Source organism: Melozone crissalis, unplaced genomic scaffold (genome assembly GCF_028551555.1).
Source record: "Melozone crissalis strain CALT ecotype California unplaced genomic scaffold, PUWL_Pcris_2 ptg000032l_1, whole genome shotgun sequence".
In the NCBI taxonomy this organism is placed as follows: Eukaryota; Metazoa; Chordata; class Aves; order Passeriformes; family Passerellidae; genus Melozone; species Melozone crissalis.
Window position 1 is genome coordinate 1,834,314 of NW_026535810.1, and position 19,828 is coordinate 1,854,141.

The window sequence follows — 19,828 nt, forward strand, 5'->3', positions numbered from 1 at the left end:
GCAGATTGTCAAGAATCCTGACCAAACACCACAGCAGGACCACGACACCACGGAACTCACAGCCCCTGTCCTGCTGCAGGGAGGGAGGAAGACAAAGAGGTGCCATTCCTGGTGACCACCTGGTGCAACGAGCTCCCTGCAGGGTTTGTTCTGCTGTGGGGAGGCAAAGAGTCACTGGGAGCTTCTCTCAGCACAGCCCTGCGTGCACAAACACCCATCCTCTGAGCAAACTGCAGCCTCCAACAGCCCCACACTGGCAGGCTGAGCCCAGGACCCCCAAGCACAGCTCCTGTGCCCCCCAGGACCCCCAGGCACAGCCCCTGTGCCCCCCAGGACCCCCAGGCACAGCCCCTGTGCCCCCCAAGCACAGCCCCTCTGCTCCCCAACACCCCAAACTGAGCACAACCCCCTGGGACTGACAGCACCAAGCTCCAGAGCCCACCAGACAGGAGCTCACACAGGACCATGCTGTGCAGAAAAGGGGCAATTCCAGGAGCAGAGTTCTCTCCCAGCTGAGGCTTTGCTGTAAAATCACCTTTTAGGTGAAAATCAAACTGCTACCAGGCAGTGCCCCACACCAAAGCCAGCAGGACACAGCTCATCCATCCCTCCAGCTCCTGCCCTGACACTGCACAAGAGGAAAGCACAGACTGCCAGCTCAGAGCTGGGCTTTGCATTTTCTTGCTGCTTTGGAGGAGTAAATCACTGCCAGAGGAAAACCACACAGCCAGGATAACTAAACACTGCACATCCCACACCACCCACCATCCCTGCCTGGAATCCACCTGGCATTGAAAGACTCACCCATGGCATGGATCAGTGACAGGAAATCACACATCAAGCTCAACAAAAATCAAGTTCAGCACAAATATAAAATATTCAAGTGGATTAATTTAAAAAAAGTACAGTGAAGGAATTCAGCCCAGAGCAAATTCAATATTCCCTTAAACAGGACAATCTTGGGAACACAAAGCCCTTAATTCCAGCTGCATCACAGGGAATTCTCACATAAGCTGCTCTTGGAACTCCAAGCAGCATTTCTCTGATACAGAATTGTAAGCTCACATGTTATCACAGAAGTTTGATGCCCAATTGGGCCTTGCTGGGAGAACCATGGAAAAAAAAAAAAAAACAGAAATAAAAAGAGCCAAGAAGCCAGGCTTGCAGGTGAAATGGGATTGTACAAAACTGGATTGAGCCTTGGCAGTATTTCCAAAAGATTAAGATAACTTACAAGTTACTCCAAACCTTGGACATTCTGCTTTGGAAGCAACCAGAAACAAACCAGGAATTCTTTCTCCCTCACACATGTGGAGATTCTGGGAAGATTCCAGGAAATCCTCTGTGTTGAGGGGCAGAAGCAGCTGAAAGCACGGGCCAGCATGGAGGGACCAAAAGATTCAAAGCTTTTATTTTTTTTCAATTTTTCTTTTTTAATAAAGTTAAACAGTAAAACAAAATTCACAAGCCTTCCCCTCCCGAGCTGGTTTCCTCTTCACACACACAACACACACAGAGGCTCCAACCCAGAAATGAAACTGCTCTAAAGGACAACGAGACGCGATGGAGGAGGAGTCTGGGGCTGTCCATACTCGAGGTTAAAAGAAGCAGATCAGGTATGTGTGGTTTGATTTGTGTTTGTTTGCTTCTTAGCCAAACTGGAAAAAGAAATTACCAGGCCCAGAAGCTGAAAAAGAAAATGGAAAATAATCAGGACTTTTCAAATCCCAATAGGTGCAAATCTAAGCAGCAGCATGTGGATGGCCAAGGCCACACAGGGTTCCAGGATGAGGAGCCCCCAAGTTTGGGGCTTTGGAACCCAGAAGAATCAGCTGAGACAGCAGGCAGGACTTGGAAAGAGATTTGTGCAACAGCCAAATGCTCTCCTCAAGCAGCACATCCACTGAGAGCCCCAGGATCTGTGTACTCACAATTCCAGGCTGGGAGGAGAACATCTCACCTACCTTCAAAGCTGAAGCCCCCTGGCCCACTGAAGAAGGCCTTGAAGATGTTGTTTGGATCAAATTCTACAGGGAAGAGAAGGAATTCATGAGTTGCACAGATAAGCAACCATCACATTCCCTCAGTTCAGGAGCTGTCAGCTCACTGAGGCTCCAGAGTGTCTCAGAAGGGACTCCGGGCTGGCTCCAGGGCCATGCAGTGACCACAAACAGGTAAAGCAGAGAGAACCTGCCATGGGACAGCCCAAGGATCTGGAGAAGCAGCATTCAGGGACTCACAATGACACTATTTCCCATATTCTGTGACAGATTTCTGCCCACCAGCCGAGCCAACACCCACCAGAGTGCTCCAGGCTGCTCCCAGCTAGAACCACTCAGCTCATCCCAACTTTTTGCCAGGGACTAAACCAAATCAATTCATGGAACCATTCCCAGCAACAGGCTTGCTCTAGGGGTAAGGCAGACTCTAAAGGGTTCAAGGCTGCCATGGCAGAGGGTTGTAAAGAGCACTGACCTCCCATGTTTAATCCATCCTCCTCCAAGTCCTGCCCGCTGTCATAGCGAGCCTTCTTCTTGGGATCTGACAGGATGGTGAAGGCTTCACCAACCTCCTTAAATTTCTTCTCTTCTTCCTTCTGTACCTCTGCACTTGCTCCACTGTGTCTGTCTGGGGATGCACAAACAAGCAGGAAAAACTTTCAATGCAAATGGATAATATTAAACACTCCCAATGTTAATGTTTCATTTTCAGTGCAAATGGATAATGTTCAACACTCCCGAGCTCCTGCTCCAGATCTGTGGGCTCAGAGCTGCTAATTCCCAGGAATTCCCTCTTCCACACCCATTTCTGCCTCAGTGCTGGCTGCACAGGGCACACAGGGACTGCAGGGGGTACCTGGATGGTGCATTAGTGCTCTTTTCCTGTAAGCTTTCTTGATCTCATCTTCTGAGGCATTTTTGTTCACCCCCAGGATTTTGTAGTAGTCTTTCCTTTTGCTCTTTTTCAGTTCCACCTGTGCATTCTTTAGGAGCTGCTTGTGTTCTGGAAAAGGAGCACAACACCAGAGGGGAGGAGTTACTCCATCCCTTGCACTTCAGGACACTCAAAATGCAAGGGGACAGTCAAGACAAGAAGCAAAACCAGACATTCTGAACCCAGACACAAGATGAATTATCACTTCTGAATTATCTCATTCAGAGCTGGGAGAAAAACCAGACCACAGACAGGGATTTCCAGTGATTCTGAGGGCTTTTCCAAATTGTCCTGCTGGGGACAACAAAAAAATTGCCAATTCAGGGAAATCTGTGCACACACACAAAGAGTGCTTTTGCGCTCACCTTTTGTTTTCTCTGTCTGATAAACCTTCTCATAGTCTCTTACAGCATCTTCATATTGCTCTGTGTCCATGTAACTGTGGAAAGAAACACAGGTGGCCAAGGTGTCCCTCACAGGAACATCAGAGGGGTTCAGTAAAGGCTGTGTGGGTGGATGTGGGTTAAGAGAAATGCTCTGGACTGCAGCAGGTCAGACCTCAGGGGAGCCCTGACACTTGTGGGGAACTCTATCACAGGAACCTGCACTCTGGGCTCCAAGGGGACACTGAAAACTTCTCTGGCAGCAAAAGTTGTGCTTTAACAGCCTGATAACTCCAACATCCAGCTGCAGGAGCTGATCCCAGCCAGCCTGAGGAACAGGAAGCTGGTGCAGGGTCAGGGCTGGCACAGAGCTGCACACTGGCAGTGCTGGTCAGAAGTGACAATCCTGGCACCTCTGAGGGACACAAGTCTGTGTGTCACCCCTCAGCCTTACCCACACGTTACCAACTCAGCAATTACAGAGATGGGAGGCTGGAAAAGATTGATCCTGGAGGTCTTTTTCAATCTCTTTTCCAACCACTGTAAATTTGCAGACATGGAGAGAGAGGGGCTCCATGGCACAGAACACCTATGCACAGTCAGTGTCTATAAACACAGTAAGTTGAGTCAAATCTTAGAATAAATCCTCCCAAAATCCTGTTCAGATCAGACACGAGGAAGAATTTCTTCACTGAAAGGGTGGTCAGGATTGAAACTGGTTGCCCAGGGGGGTGGTGGAGCCACCATGGGAACATCACCCATTCCAGGAGGTGTTCATGGAACAACTGGATGTGGTACTCAGTGCTCTGGTCTACCTGGCAAGATGGAAACTGGTGAAAGGTTGGTGCCTTTGCACCAGGCAGTGATGAGGGAGGGAGAAGGGACTGATCCAGAAGAACTAAACCATGTACTGAGTTTAAAAAAACCCAGATCCTGGTGATTTTACAGCCCCATTTTCACCACTCAGCCTGTCTTGCCTGCTGGGTTTCTCATGGATGATGGAGGGATAAGGGATTGATCCAGCAGAACCAAACCATGTGTTGGGTTTAAAAACCCAAATCCTGGTGATTTTACAGCCCCATCTCCACCACTTACCCTGCAAGCAAGACAGGACTTCTTGTGGATGATGGAGGGAGAAGAGACTGATCCAGCAGAAAGGCAATGATGAGGGAGGGAGAAGGGATTGATCCAGCAGAACCAAACTACATATTGAGTTTAAAAAACCCCAAATCTTGGTAATTTTACAGCCCCATCTCCACCACCTAGCCTGCAGGCAAGACAATGATTTTGGAGGTCTTTTCCAATCTAAATGATGCTATAAATACACCATCAAGAGGCAGTGCCAGATGCAGGCAGGCAGGAGAGGCCACAGAGAGCCATCCCCATCTCCTCAACACCATAAGGAGGAAGAGGAATAAATTCGGGGGTGAGGCCCTGCTATTCAGCCAAGCTCCAGATTTGTGATCCTGTCCCTCAGAGCTGCCCCCACAGGTGCCCAGGGCCAAGGTGCACTCACCACTGTGCCCTCCTCAGGTAGGCTTTGACATAGGTGTCATCCAGCTTCACCGCGTTCGTGCAGTCGTCGATCGCTTCCTCGAGTTTCCTAAGCTGCAACATCACACACAAGAGTGAATCCCACACAGAGAATAAACTCTGCACCATGACCCCAGGCTAAGGAAAGTGTGAAGAATCTGGGAAAATCTCACTGTTTTCTGTGTGTCTATCCAAGGTTTTTTTTTCTAATTTCTCACAAACACAGAGCTTTTGTTCACTGGGGAAAAAAAACCATCAAGGCTTGGCCAGTGACATGGCAGAGCTGTGTGGTGTTTCTGTGTAAGAAATGCACTCAAAACCAAGGGCTGCCTGATAACAACCCCAATTCTGTCTCCAAACTAATTCCTGGGCAGGAAGATAAACTTAAAAATATTTAAAATTTAGAAATATTTAAAAGAAGCCTTTTAGAAAAAGTGTTGTTTGTTTTCAGACACAAACATGTAAGCCATGCATTCTGTGGCCTCCAGCTCATCCCACTTCCCAGGTTTTGGGAACAGTCTCTTGACCAAGTGGGGGTGTCTGGGGAAGCACTATCAACATTGGGGCAGCTGAGGAAGAAAAATGCCCAGAGGACACAAGGTGGGAACTGGGAGCACTGTCACATCACTGGCTGTTTCTCTGGACAGTGCAGGACTAAAATTCAACAGCAAAGTGTCATGGGGATTTAAATTAGGTATTTTTTTCTTTTTTTTTAAATATAAAAACACAAAGCAAGACATGATTTACAAAAAGAATAGGGAAAATAAATCTGTTCATTCCTGGGAAGGAAACAAACAGAGGCAGGGCTGCTTTTTGCTGACTAAGATAAGGCTGAAGCACGTCCCTCCTCTCCCTCCCACTCCATGCAGCCCAAGTATTTGAGTTTTGTTTCTGCAGGAGTTGTTTCTGCTGCCTGTTGGGAACTGCTCCAAGTGTTGTGCAAGCACAAAGCCCTGAAACACTGCCCATGGCCTCAGAGATGCAGCTGCCCAGCAGCCAGGGGAGCCTGTGCTCTCCAGAATAACTCATCTGTGGTTTATCACTGCCATGCTGAGGGATTTGGAACCAGAACCTGCCACAGAACACCCCTTACCTTTGAATTAACCGTCCCCCTGTTGCAGTAGAGTTTGGCATTTGTTTTGATATTATTTGGGTCTATTCCTAGTGCCTCTGTGTACAGTTCATATGCTAGTTTGTAGTTGCCTTTCTTGAATGCTTTATTCCCATCTTCCTTCTTCGCTTTAAGTGCTTTGGCATTCTGAAAGGAAACACACCTGGGTAAGGACACGAGGTCAGGGGGCCAAGCACCTTGTTCTGCCAGACAAGGGTCCTCAGACACTGATTTCACTGCTTTTCTACTCTGGTTTCACACACTGCTGCAGGATACAAATCACAGCCTTGCAGCTGAAATGATCTCACTTTGCCTTTCCCCCAAGAGAAGCACTAAGGAACAGCCAGTGCCAGCTCCAGGCATCCTCCATAGGAAAAAGGCTGCCTGATTTTTAAGGAGAGAACATGACAGTGCAGTAAATTTATGGATTAAAATAAAAGGACCAGGAGTTCACTTTTTGAGAGCATATGAACAGATTTAAAGTCAGTTGAAGGAGCAACACAGAGCAACAGTGTTAAATCAAAGTCAGGGTATTGGCCTGGATACTGGACCTGAAAGTCAGGAGTTCCTCTAAAACCAATTTATTTGGTTTTATTGCTCCTCTGTATGACCAGGGAACAAAGAGTGAAGGGGAGGCTGCTTCAAAATATCCCAATCTGCTGAGAAAGAGTTTCTAGGAGCTTGGCTTTATCTGAGGCAGCAGCTGGTTGTCTTTGGGAAGGGTTGGACACATAGCCTGCTCTTGGAGATCTGGGAAAGCCAATTGTGGTATTTGCTGGGTCTCCAGGACAAAGGAGGAATTGAGAATCTGACTCCATGTTGTTAGAAGCCTAATTTATTATCATATCATATCATATTATAGAATGCTATACTAAACCTATACTAAAGAATAAAGAAAGGATACAGACAGAAGGCTTAACAAGATATAATAAAACACTTGTGATTGCTTCCAGAGCCCTGACAAAGCTGAGCTGTGATTGGTCATTAAGTTAAAACAATTCACATGAAACCAATCAAACAACCACCTGTTGGATAAACAATCTCCAACCACATTCCAAAGCAGCAAAACACAGGAGAAGCAAATGAGATAATTATTGTTTTCATATTTCTCTGAGGCTTCTCAGCTTCCCAGGAGCAAAGTCATGGCAAAGGGATTTTTCCAGAAAATATGACAGTGACAGCCAATGATGAGGGAGGGAGAAGGGATTGATCCAGCAGAACCAAACTATGTGTTTGGTTTAAAAAAACCCAGATCCTGGTGATTTTACAGCCCCATTTTCACCACTCAGCCTGTCTTGCCTGCTGGGTTTCTCATGGATGATGGAGAGAGAAGGGATTGATCCAGCAGAAAGGAAACGATGAGGGAGGGAGAAGGGATTGATCCAGCAGAACCACGCTACACGTTGGGTTTAAAAAACCCAAATCCTGGTGATTTTACAGCCCCATTTTCACCACTTACCCTGCAGGCAAGACAGGCCTTCTCATGGTCAGGGGCCATCCTGAGGGCCTGCACAAAGAACTGCACGGCCTTCTCGATGCAGTCCTCGTAGTACAGGCACAGCCCGCGCACGTACAGCGCGTCGGCGTTGGTGGAGTCCATCCTCAGGATGTCACTGAAACACAGAAATAAAGGCCATCCTCCCTGCTCCTGCTGCCTCCTGACATCCACAAGAACCTCCCTCTACTGAGAAAATACCTCCCTGTGGTGTTTTCTGGGCACCCCGTTGGAGGAGGAATGAAGGAATGTGACTCCGTGTTCTCAGAAGGCTAATTTATTATTTTATGTTATTATATCATATTAAAGAATGCTATACTAAAACTATACTAAAGAATAGAGAAAGGATACAGACAGAAGGCTTAACAAGATGCTACTGAAAAACCCATGACTCTCTCCAGAGCCCTGACTGGTCATTAAGTTCAAAGTCAAAACAATTCACATGTTGGATAAAAAAATCTCCAACCACATTCCAAAGCAGCAAAACACAGGAGAAGCAAATGAGATAATATTGGTTTCCTTTTTCTCTGAGGCTTCTCAGCTTCCCAGGAGAAGAATCCTGGGCAAAAAGGCTTTTTCAGAAAATATGACAGTGACAGTGCCCAGTTACTTTAACAAGTTTGTGGTAAAAGTAAGGTAAAGAAGCTTCCTCAAGCAGGATGGCTGGTTGTGAATGGGGTCTGGATGCAGCTTCCTAGGAAGATTTATGGGGATAAATTCACACATTCCCTTCTCATCACAACATTTGTTGGACAATACCCTTTCCCTGACTCAGAAATGGGGCAACTGAGAGGCATTTAAAAACTTTTATTTTATATTTTATTTTCAGTCGCATGTGAAGGGTGAGACAACACAGCTGTTATAATTCACACCATCACAATCAGAAGCCAATATTTACTAATTAGAATACACTATAAGTGTTTCTTGGCCTATCAGCTTTTGCCACACCATGCTGTAAATGCCTTAAAGCCAGTCATCTAAAATTACTCATGGCTCCTACTACAATGAATCTTTCATAGCTCCATTTCTCCAAAGTATCCAGTCTTATTTGCAAGGCCACCTTTTGAAACTTTTTTCTAGCTCCATTTCTCTCTCACCAGTATCTGTCTCAAAGTTTTTACAGTTTCTCAGCATCTCTTGTCTCAAAGTTTCCATGTGGATGGCAACTCCTGTCAAGCCCTAAAAACTCTCTAGAAATCCATTTCCCATAACGTGCACTAAGTGTCACAGACATATTTTATCAAAAATCCTTTTGCTAGGATCTTTTCTGCTGAGAAGCCTCAGAGAAAAAGAAAAACAGTAATTATCTGCTGCTCTGGAATGCAACAGGTGCATCTTTGATTTGGCTCATGTGGTTGTTTTTAATTAATGGCCAATCCCAGTCCAGCTGTCTCAGACTCTGGTCAGTCACAAGATTTTATTATCACTCCATTCCTTTCCTTTCTAGCCTTCTGATGAAATCCTTTTCTTCTATTCTTTTAGTACAGTTTTCATAAATAATTATATTTTAATATAATAGGTATCATAATAAATCAGCCTTCTGAAACATGGAGTCAAGATTCTCATCTCTTCCCTCATCCCGTGACCCCTGCGAACTCCACCACACACTAAGGAGTATTTGTATTTTCTATTCCCTCACTTATTGCAGGCATGGAGCCAGGGTTGCCCAGCAGGTGCCCCTCATGCCCAGCCCTCAGACACTCACCTGGCCACAGACTGTGCCTCGGGGTACCGGCCCAGCAGTGCCAAACACTCGGCCTTGAGGATTTTGAAGCGGTGACAGGCGGGAGCGAACTCCAGAGCACGATCCATGCAAAACACAACCTGGGGTGGGAGAAACCACAGCCGTGAGCACAGCACAGTGCCAAGGGCCTGCTCCGAACTGCTGGCCCATGCTTGAGGTTTGTGTTTGATCAGGAAGGTGAGTGCAGACACCCATCTCAAGTTTGCTTCTTCAAGTTTCGTAAGCTACAACATCAGACACAAGAGAGTGAACCCCACACAGAGAACAAATTCTGCACCATGACTTCAGGTGTGAAGAGTCTGGGAAAACCTCACTGTTTTTTCTGTGTCTCCATCTAGGATTGTTTTTCCAATTTCCAATGCTGGAGACACATTGCATTGGAAAATTTTCCTGATATGTTTTTCAAAGTGCATACCTTTTTCAGAGGTTTTGCTATTTTCCTGTTATGCTTTTCAAAGTGCATACCTTTTCCAAAGGTTTTGCTATTTTCCTGTTATGCTTTTTGAAGTGCATACATTTTCCAAAGGTTTTACTATTTTCCTGATATGTTTTTCAAAGTGCATACCTTTTTCAGAGGTTGTGCTATTTTCCTGTTATGCTTTTCAAAGTGCATACCTTTTCCAAAGGTTTTGCTATTTTCCTGTTATGCTTTTTGAAGTGCATACCTTTTTCAGAGGTTGTGCTATTTTCCTGATATGTTTTTCAAAGTACATACCTTTTTCAAAGGTTGTTCTTGGCGTGCCAAGCTCTGAGGCACCTGCTGTGTTACTGTGACAGAGCACTGCACAAGACTCAAGAAACACCTGTAGGAAGTTCGTCCCTTTAACCCTCCTAAACTGCAAGCCCCAAAGAAAGGGCCAAGAAGGACAATCCTGCCCCTGTCTCCTGCAGTATAAAGCCATGGGGAGGGACAGAAATTCAATAGACTGAGACAGTTTGGACTGGACAAAACACAAAAAAAGTACAGTGCAAGGACTGATCTTCCACTGGCCTGCCAGCCATGGGCAGGGTGAGCTAATGGGTCTTTTCCATGCCTGCACTCTGGTGGGGACATCTGTGCAAGAACAGGGCATTGTTCCCCAAGGTTCATCTGCTCCTCAGCCCGTGACATCACGGCCCTGCTGTGGGAAGCACTGTGCTCCAGAGCCAAGGGCTCCTGGGTGAGGCAGGAGCAGCCCTCCAGAAACAAAGATCAAGTTTCATGTCAGTGAAGTGGGACTGGGGAAGTGAGGGACAGATGCAGATGCCCAGGCAGGGCAATTCCTACACAGGAAATTCAGATTGATCACAAATCCCATTTGCTCCTCAGAAACAGGTGATACATAGCTGGGATTTACCCTTCCAAAATCTTGAGCTTAGGCTAAGAGTGACCTGAACAATGAGCTCAATGTACTGGACAATCTCTTTTCTGGGATAAATCTGAGCCTTACATGCATCCACTGCACAGAAACAGTTGCATGAGAAGTGCTTGGTGCCTTTCAGATTTCATGCTGTCATTTCTTGTTCTATCAGCTCAGTACCAGCTGCATCCTGTTACAATCCTTGGGAAGAAAGATTTGGAAGCTGTAAGGAGAATGGCCCATGCAGATCTGCATTCCTCCTTGTATGACCCTCACTGGCACACAGCATGTCTTTTTTTAAATTTTTTTCTTTTCTTTCAAAGAGTTGAGAAAGAATTCTGGATATGCATTTCAGGAGCAAAGTGTGATCAAAGTGTGATCAGACAAAATCTGTCTCAAACAGCTCAATCATGACTCCACTCACCCTGCAAAGCAAACAGTGACAGAGGGCTGGCCTGAGCCATCACCTCCTCATTTGTCATTGCTCAGGGAGCACAAGCTCTGCCACTTCCAGAGGTGACACAATTCACCAGCCAGCCCTGCTCCAACAGATGTGGCACAGCACCTCCCAAACACCCAGCCAGGAAACAGCCACACACCTGCCTGGGCCATGTCAAACACACTGATTTTTATACAAGATCACAGCAAACAAGTTAATCTCACCTTCCTGAAATCCCGTTTCTCAAAATCCACTTCAGCTATTTTTTCATACTCAAGCACAGTCGTGGCATTCTTCAGCTGAAAGACAGAACACACCAGTGCTGCAGGACAGTGTCTGCTCTGAAATGCCACCAAGCAGCATTTGAAAAGCCAATCCCTGAATGTCAGAGCCAAAACTACTGCAGACCATGGACCAATACTGCAGATGACATGAATGCTTTTGCCAGCATTAAAATCAGTTTGAAATAAAGTGCCTGAACTGAGAGTCCAGGAAAATGTACCCTGTGGAAGAGGCACAAGGCCAGCTGCCTTCCACCACTCTCCACTTCCCCTTTGGCCAGCTCCTGGGGACAATTCAATCTGGAGATCCCCTTACCTCCTGCTGTGCCTGGGTATTTTTATGATCCAGTTCTAGAACTCGTTGAAAGCAGCGGCTGGCAGCCATGGCATTCCCTAGGGAAAGGTGGCACTTCCCTTCCCGGAGGTGGCCCTGGGAACATAGGGAAAAGGGATCTGCAAGAGCTGTGACAGGTGCAGAGAAGGGGCTGAAAGAGGTGCCTGAAGCTCTCCACGTACCCGTACAAAGCTGTCGTCCAACCTGACTGACTGCTGAGCATCCTCCAGCGCTTCTCGGAACCTCCCCAGCATCATGAGCGTGGCAGCTCTGTTCCCATAATAACTGGCATTATTGGGACATGTATCTGGAGAAAATGCAAGACTCATTAGCAGTGTAATGCAGCAGCTGCACAATTTGTGGCACTTAAGAACATTGGCCCTGACTGCCATTATCGATCCGGTGACATTTCCCAAGGTAATTAAAGCAGGCAAGAGGTTTTCCTTCAGCATGTGCTGTCAGAAACCCCACTGGTGTGTTTGAAATCAGCAACCAGCTCCAGTTTTAGACATGGTGTTCAGTAAAGATTGATATTATCAGCTGTCCTCACCTATGGCTTTTGTGTAGTAGTTGAACGCTTCGTTGTAATCTTTCTTGGCATAGTATGCATTTCCCTGCTCCTTGAATGCTTCTGCTTCTCTGAAAGGAAGCAAAACACCACATTTTCAGAAGAACTGAGCACCACACAGATTGTGACCATGAGAAACATTTGACCACCAAGCAATATAACTGTTTAATGCTCCAAATTTAAGCTGGTTCTCCTGAGATCTCCTCAGCACATCCCATTTCCTGCTGGCTCCCAGCTACTCCACCTGGGATACTCAGGGATATTTCCTGGCCAAATTTTACAGGGATGCCAGAGAAGCCCAAAGCTACCTTTGAGTCCTCTCAGAGTCCAGCAGAACTCCACGATATGGAGTTAATCCAATAGCCCCCTCCTGCAAGGGGCTGCACCTCAGAACAAAAGAGACAGTGCTGCCTCTTTCAGGAGTCCCACATACTTATAAACCAGAGCCAAGAACAATTTCCACATTCAAAAGACAGCTAAATCAGAGAAATATGGGTACAAGCCTGCAACAGAAGCCTGGCACTGCCTTGGCAACAGGTCTAGAAATAGTCCTCACACTCAAGAGCAAGCATTTGCAGAGACAGTTTGGGACATTTAAAAACACACAACATATGGTTTGAAGCAGCTTCCCTTAAACTCTCGAAAGCAAAGCTTCCCCGGAGGGAAAGCAATGCCCTTCCCTTCCCTCATGTCCCTTCAGCCTTTCACCTGCACAGGGCAAGAGGGAGAGCACACCACAGTGATGGAACAGCAAATGTGAGCAGTGCTCAGCAGGCTGACCTGGGAGAGAACAAAGGCAATTGTGTTGGAACAAGTTCCCATGTTTTCAGCCTTGCTCAGGCTGCCATTGGCCATTCCCACACAACCACCTCATGCAGGGCTTGTTTTCACTGAGCCATCACACATTTCCCAGCTGGCAGAACAATGGACACTGGGAGCTGGGAAATGTGCTCTTCACTTTCAGTTTTAAGTTTTGCTGTGTGCTACACCCCAGCCGAGTCCAGCCACAGCCCTGTGGGAGTTAAACCCTGGGAGGGGATGAGCTGGGTAAGAACTGGGGCAGAGCAAGGGGTAGCACACACCCACTGCCCCCCAAGGGCCTTGTCCTGGCTCCTGGGTCAGCTCCTCCCATTCCTGCTCCAGAAAATGATGAAGAGATGGGAAACTGCCATCCCTGCTCTGCCCCAGCCCTCCCAGCATCACGCCTGAGGCAGGGGCTGCAGCCTGGCTTTTCCTCAGGAGCCAGCACCCAGCAGAGCCCCAGAGCTCTGCACTCTCCCAGCCACACTGATGTGCCTGTGGGATGGATCCATATCACAAGCACCAGGATGCAAACTCTGCATGATTAAAATGTTTCCAAACACAACCACCTGTTTTGAATATTACAGATCAAATATCTGAACGCAGTGGAAAAACCACTCAGCACTTGTGCACTTTTGGAACCTGGGCAGTAAAGTTTCACTGTTCTCTTGTTTCTGCAATCACAAATAGAAGAGAAAATCACAGATCCTCTGAAAAGCTCCTTCCCTCAGGTCTGTGTTGTACAGTCTACAGAAATGGGTGAACAATCTTAATGGCAGAACTCACCTGAGTCACCACCACAACCTGTCCAGCACAGTAGGCTCAATCACAAGTTCTTTTACCCATTTTACCTGTCCTGTCATGAGGAATTACCATCAAATACACACAGATAAAGGCTGGCTGCCAGAGCATCCCATCTGCCACAAACTGCTGGGAAAATTGGTTTTGCCAGGGTTATGTTTTCTTTCTCCCAATTCTCAGACAGCACCGGCACTTTGAGACGCCAGAGAAACACTCCCACACAGAGACTACTGTTTTCTACTCTTTTTTATTGGTCTGTTTTCCTTTTGAGCATTTTAATACAGATCAATGTATCAATAAGTCACAGTGCCTGGGGTGACAGTGGCAGAAAGGAGAGCACAGGTATTTCTGCTGCTCACATGGCCTAAGGCTTAACCATGAGGATGGTGAAAGCAAATCACCTCCAGTGAAGATTTTGAAAGCAAATCACCTCAAATGATGACTGGGAAAGCAAATTCCCTCTACAGCATGAAGGCAAAGGACCTGCTGGAGCAGTCAGGCTGGGCTGGAGCTCCAGCACCAGGACAGGAGCAGCTCTGCCCTGCTGTGCCCCGATGACATCCAGAGCACACAGCCCTTGTTTACCATGGCTCTGGCTCCAACAAGGAGAACTGCAGCCCCTGATCTCACTGGGGATTGTTTCAGCCCAACAGATGCTGTGGTCTGAATGAGCTCATTCTGCCTCCTGCGCTGCTGGGGCCTGCACTCCCCACTTGCTACTTTTGACACTGAAGAAGAATCGTGCTTTGCTGAAACACACCCCCAGCTGAATGGGTGTCTTTGTGACGGGGCTGGTGTCTTCACTGGGCTGCTCCACGCTGGACACAGAAACACAGAGGAGCTGCACCAAGGAGCTGGGTAAGAAGCTTGTCTTTCATCACCCACAGGCACAGGAGGGGCTGGTGGGAGTGACTCTTCTTGCGAGCAAGGCAATGATTTTTTTCTCTTTTATGGTATTTCTCAGCATCTCTAATGCTTGAAGTACTTTGGTCCCAGTCACTCCAGAGAACCTGCCACCATGGAATCATTTGTGTTGGAGAAAACCTGTGAGATCTTAGACACCGATCAACACCTTGTCAACCAGACCAGAGAGCACTGAGTGTCATGTCCCGCCATTCCTTGAACATGGAGACTCCAACTGCTCCCTGGGCAATGTCTGACAGCCCTTTCTGAGAAGAAACTCCACCTGATGTCCAAGCTGAACCTCTCCTGGCACAGCTGGAGACCGAGGAATTGGAGCGGCAGCTGCGTGCGCTGCCGCTCCCGCGCACACCCGAGCTGTGAGGATGGAGAGAGGAACCAGCACAAGGCTCCTTCTCCTCCCTGTGCCCTGTGCAAGCTCAGCCCCTGCTCGTTCCCAGCACGGCAGCTCTTGGAGAAGCCATGCTGCACACAGTGACACAATCCCACGCTTGCCTAACAACTCCTGCCTCCTCCTCAGAGCTTCCACACGCTGCCCCCGCTCGAGTGCCGATCGTGGCTTCCACCTCCCACTCCAGCTCCCCATGAGACTCCTGCAGACACCTGATTTTCTGCCACGGGAACCTTCAGGGATCTGTAAGCCAGCAGATCTTGATCCAGGTGTGCTGGCACATCCCTACCGAGGCAATAGCACCAGGGACAGAAATCCAACACCTAGGCAGGTGGCAGAGTCACCATCTCCCAGCTCTCCTGACCCTCACTCCCACTTCACTGCCTGCCTCCATTATGAAACAGTGCAAAACCCTAAAATAACCAGCATTTAAGGAAGTCTCCAAAATCCTGTCCCGACCAAGTAATCTTTCCTGTTATGCTCTGGCAATTTTGTGCAGTTCCTGCAGAGGATTTTCCATCAATAGGATATGGTGCCTTTATCAGGCATTTTTTGGGGCTGAAATCCCACCCAGATTCTCAGCTGTCAGATGTGACTCAGCCGCTGGGGTAAAATAAGTTGGGTGATCTCAATTCAGTTTACAGCAGGCAGATATCTAGAGCTTAAAATTAGCCATCATGTTTGCCCCTGGACATACAATACCCTCCCCTCCCTTCTTTCAGGACTTGGAAGAGCAACAAAACATCCCTGTGCCAGAAAGATACACAGGGTGCACTTTAGAGACCTGTTCTCAGGTGAGGTTTGACACTGAGTGAGGATTTAGGCATAAAGTAATATATATTTACAGATACAGGAATATATTACATATAATGAAATATATATTTACATATAAAGGAATATATATTTACAACTTCCCCATGAGGGGCAAGCACTGAGCTCTTTTCTCTGGCGACCCCAGGGAATGGCTGGAGCTGGGTGAGGGAGGGTTGGGTTGGATTTTAGGAAAAAGATGCTTCCCCCAGAGGGTGTGTGGGCACTGGGACAGGGCAGTGGTCACAGAACTGGTGTGTGACAGGCTGCTGAGCCCTGCTGGGCAGAGCAGAGCTGATTCCTGGCACATCAGCTCCCCCCAACGCACAGACACCGTGGCAGAGACTCAACACAGCCCCCAGCTCGGAAATCTGAGTGTGGACACACAAATATCTACAGGGATGGGCCAAGAACTCACCCATGGAAATATACAATATATAACAAAGGGCTGCCTTGAGCCTCCCAAGAGCAGAGCTGAACTTGAACCCTCAAGGTGCTCAAACCCTCAGAACGTTCCCCATATCTGAGGGCAAACTCAGAAGGCCAAAAGAGTCACAAGAACGAAAATACGTCCCAAGAAATCCAAGGATTGACCCGAACCTTCCCTGCAGCCATGAGTGAGAAGAGCAGGCGAGCCCCAGCTTTAATTGTGCTGTTATGTAATTCCCAGAGCTCAGAATTAACCTAATTCCCAGCAATGGCCCCATCCTGCCTGGCAGGGCCACAGTGTAACTCCTGTGAAAATCCATGGAAGGCTCTAGAATCAGCCTGAGACTGCTTTTTTTTGAAGGAAGCAATTCCTTTGGAATGAAGGAAACCAACCAGTTTAAGAATTCCATAGGAAAACAACTGCATCTACATTACTATTCACCTCAAAAAAGCACATTTCATGTTAAGGAAATAGGGTGAAACTGTAGGTGTGGATCACCTTTCCCTAATGGATAAATCAACTGCCTAAGTTAGATATTCAAATACTCTGCAGATGCACAGGGAAGCAAATAATTACTAGAGTACCTTCTGCTGCCTCTGGTATGATCAGGAGATCATAAAATAATTCCAGATAAATAAAATGGGCTGGTTTATCACCTGGGAAGTCCAAGTGCCCATTTACAGGCAGAACAGGAATAGGAAAGCCTTCTCCAGGTTATCCCAGAATGACCTGGTGCCCCTCAGATGATCCATCCCCTCCTGTCAGTGCTGCCCCAAAACTGGCCAGAAATTACATCTATTCTGGAGGAAACTCACTGAGATGCACCTGGAAAAGCCTCCTGGTGCTCACCAACACCTGATAAGCTCCAGGTAACACCTGCAGACCTGGCCAGGCCCAGAACCTCCAGGACTCTGTGGGTCACTCCATGCTCATCACTTTGCATTTGGGGGAAATGTCAATGCCCCCACAGAGGCACCAACACATGCCAGAGGCTCTGCAATTTCCTAACAGCATTTTCCTGACAGCTGGAGGTTTTTCAAGAAAACAAAGCTTCCATATGCTCCAGTGCTGAAGAAGGAGGAGAAAGATGCAGCCTGGAGCACGCACGGGAGCCAGAACCCAGAGGTGCCAGGAAGATGACAAGGAAATTCTCCTTGGCAAAGCTCCAGGGGCCCAAGCTCACAAAGCAGCCGGGAGCAGGGAAAAACTGTTCCCATGGGAGAGAAACCTTTGAAATTAATAAAGAAGCAAGGGAGTTTTTAGGGGTGGCCCAGTCCTGCTCATCAGCTGCTCAGCACTGGTGCACTAAAGGATAAAATTAACACAATTACATCAACACTTTCTGCCAGGACCCCAACAATCCATGAGGCAGCAGCAGACAATAATTATCCTGTGACCACACTCCATTCCTGTGCCCTGGACACCCTGGGAGCCCTCTGGCATGTCTGCAGCTGCTTCAGGGCATTAGTTACAGCCATTCTGAAATGCAGATCTCCCCTTTTGCTCGTTTTCTAACTTTCCAGTTTTATTAAGCCACAGGGAACAGAATTGTGCATTTGGACAAAGGTGAGTCCTTGAGCAAAGTATCCGTATTCTGCTGTGCTGTTACTCCTAAATGGAAACAGAACATGGAACCCTCACTGCTGAGTTATCATAAGGATTCTGAAAAGGTTTTCCTTTATTTTTGCTGATTTTTATGGAAGTGAGCACAAATACACCCCCAAAGGCTGCACCAAATCAGTGTGTCCCATGTGGAGCTCACCCAGCTCTTACCTGGCCTGGGATGTCTCACAAACACCTGACACCTCCTGAGGCTGCAACTCCACTCCCCAATACAAACAGTTATTGCTCTGATCTTCACAAGAGCAACTGAGCTACCACAGTGAAACACAAAGGGCAGGGGTAGGGAAGAGGTCAATGTACAGAACTGAAAAGAAATCAGAGTGCGCAGGGCTGGCTCCCCCAGAGCAACACCAAGGAATCAGCTCCTGCCCTTATGGATCCATTTCAGCAAGGGAAAGGTGAAACATTCCCAGAAGAATACGAAAAGGAAACATTGTGAGAGCACACAATGAAAGCAGGAAGGGAGAAAGCAGCTGGAGGTCACTACCTGCAGACAGCTGTGCCTTCAGCCAGGGTTTTACCTCTGAATTTCCACCATTTCAAACAGCACATTTTGCTTGCCCAGGGGCAGGAGTGCTGTGCCCACACAGGTGTGTCCCAGCCCCACAGGCTGGGCGATGCCCGTGCTCTGCCAGCCCCAAGTGCCTCCTCAGCAGCTCCTCCTCTCCTGCTCAGCAGGATCTCCCCAGGGAGCGGCTCCTCAGGCCTCAATTCCACAGAATCCCTCTAGCCATCAATGGGAGCCTGAAACCACCACTCCTCTGAGGTCACTTTTGGTTTTGTTTCCTCTTCTTCGTTCCACTGAATCATCTTCCAGATCAAACGCCTCAGGCTCCTCCAGGAACAGCTCTTTCCTTCCAGGGGGATGAACCCAGCACCTGGCACTACGGAAAACCAGTGAGGCTTCCAGGACTGGGATCTTCCCACAGCTCACTCACTCTTGAGAGGAAAATGGGCAGGAAAGGTGGGGATCCCACCTCGCCCTGCCTCAGGTGACACTGGCAGCTCTCCAGGGCACGGCACGGACAAACCGGGAGCTCCGGGATGATGGAGCACTCCCGTTATCCGCAGCAAGGCAGGACGGAGTGGAACCCACAGATTTCAAACGGAGCAGAACCGGGGCAATGCGGTGATGGAGCAGCAAAGGGCTCAGGAGTTTGAAGTCTCCAATTCCCACGAGTTTAATCCTTCCCCGCTCAGCGAGTGGGAGGACGCGCTGCCCGACCCGGCGCGGGCGTGTGGCCTCGGGACACGGGGTGTGAACCGCATTGCCGGCACACCCCGGTAACGGGTGGCTGCTCTAATCCCGGGAGCTCACCGGGACACACCGGCACCGCACCGCAAACCCGGCGGCGGCTCCCGGGCCCCGCCGCGTGCGGCCCGCGGCTGTCACGGCCCGCCGGGCCCCGCTGCGGAGCGCCGCCGCTGCCGGCCGGCCCTGCACACCGGGCTGCGCCCGCGGGGTCCGCCCGGCCCGGCACCGACCGCAGTCCCCGGGCGCGCTCCCGGCCCTGCCGAGCACCGCGGCGCCGGGCCCTGCGGCACTGCAGCCCCGCCGGGCCGCGGCCCGCCCACCGGCAGGGACAAGGGCCGCCCTTTCCCCGCCCGGGCCGCCGCTCTACCTGCGCGCCTCCTCGTCGCTGTCGGTCTCGCCGGGCCCGTCGGGCGCCGCCATGACCACATCGCACTCGGCCTCAGCCGCCGCCGCCGCCGCCATCTTACCGCGCGGGGCTGGGCCGGACCGGGGCGGGGCGGGGCGAGGGCCGGAACGGGCGGGATCTCCGCCGGTAGGGCGGGGCGGGGCCCGACCGGCAGGGGGCGCCCGCGGAGGAGCGCGGCGGCGGCATCGGGAGGGGCCGGTACCGGGAGGGAGGCGGAACTCCACCGGG

General features: G+C 49.0%; 1 protein-coding gene across 1 annotated transcript; it reads right to left on the bottom strand.

Annotated features, from left to right (window-relative positions):
- Positions 1-384: 384 nt before the first annotated feature.
- On the bottom strand, positions 385-19,786 carry DNAJC7 (DnaJ heat shock protein family (Hsp40) member C7). Its single transcript, XM_054281626.1, is given in 15 exon segments — positions 385-1,687; positions 1,965-2,027; positions 2,476-2,628; positions 2,857-3,003; positions 3,300-3,373; positions 4,834-4,925; positions 5,944-6,108; positions 7,421-7,574; positions 9,162-9,280; positions 11,204-11,278; positions 11,577-11,690; positions 11,777-11,901; positions 12,145-12,233; positions 19,562-19,690; positions 19,692-19,786. Coding segments are annotated over 15 exon segments (1,632 nt in total). The 3' UTR covers positions 385-1,649.
- Between the last annotated feature and the right edge of the window lie 42 nt (positions 19,787-19,828).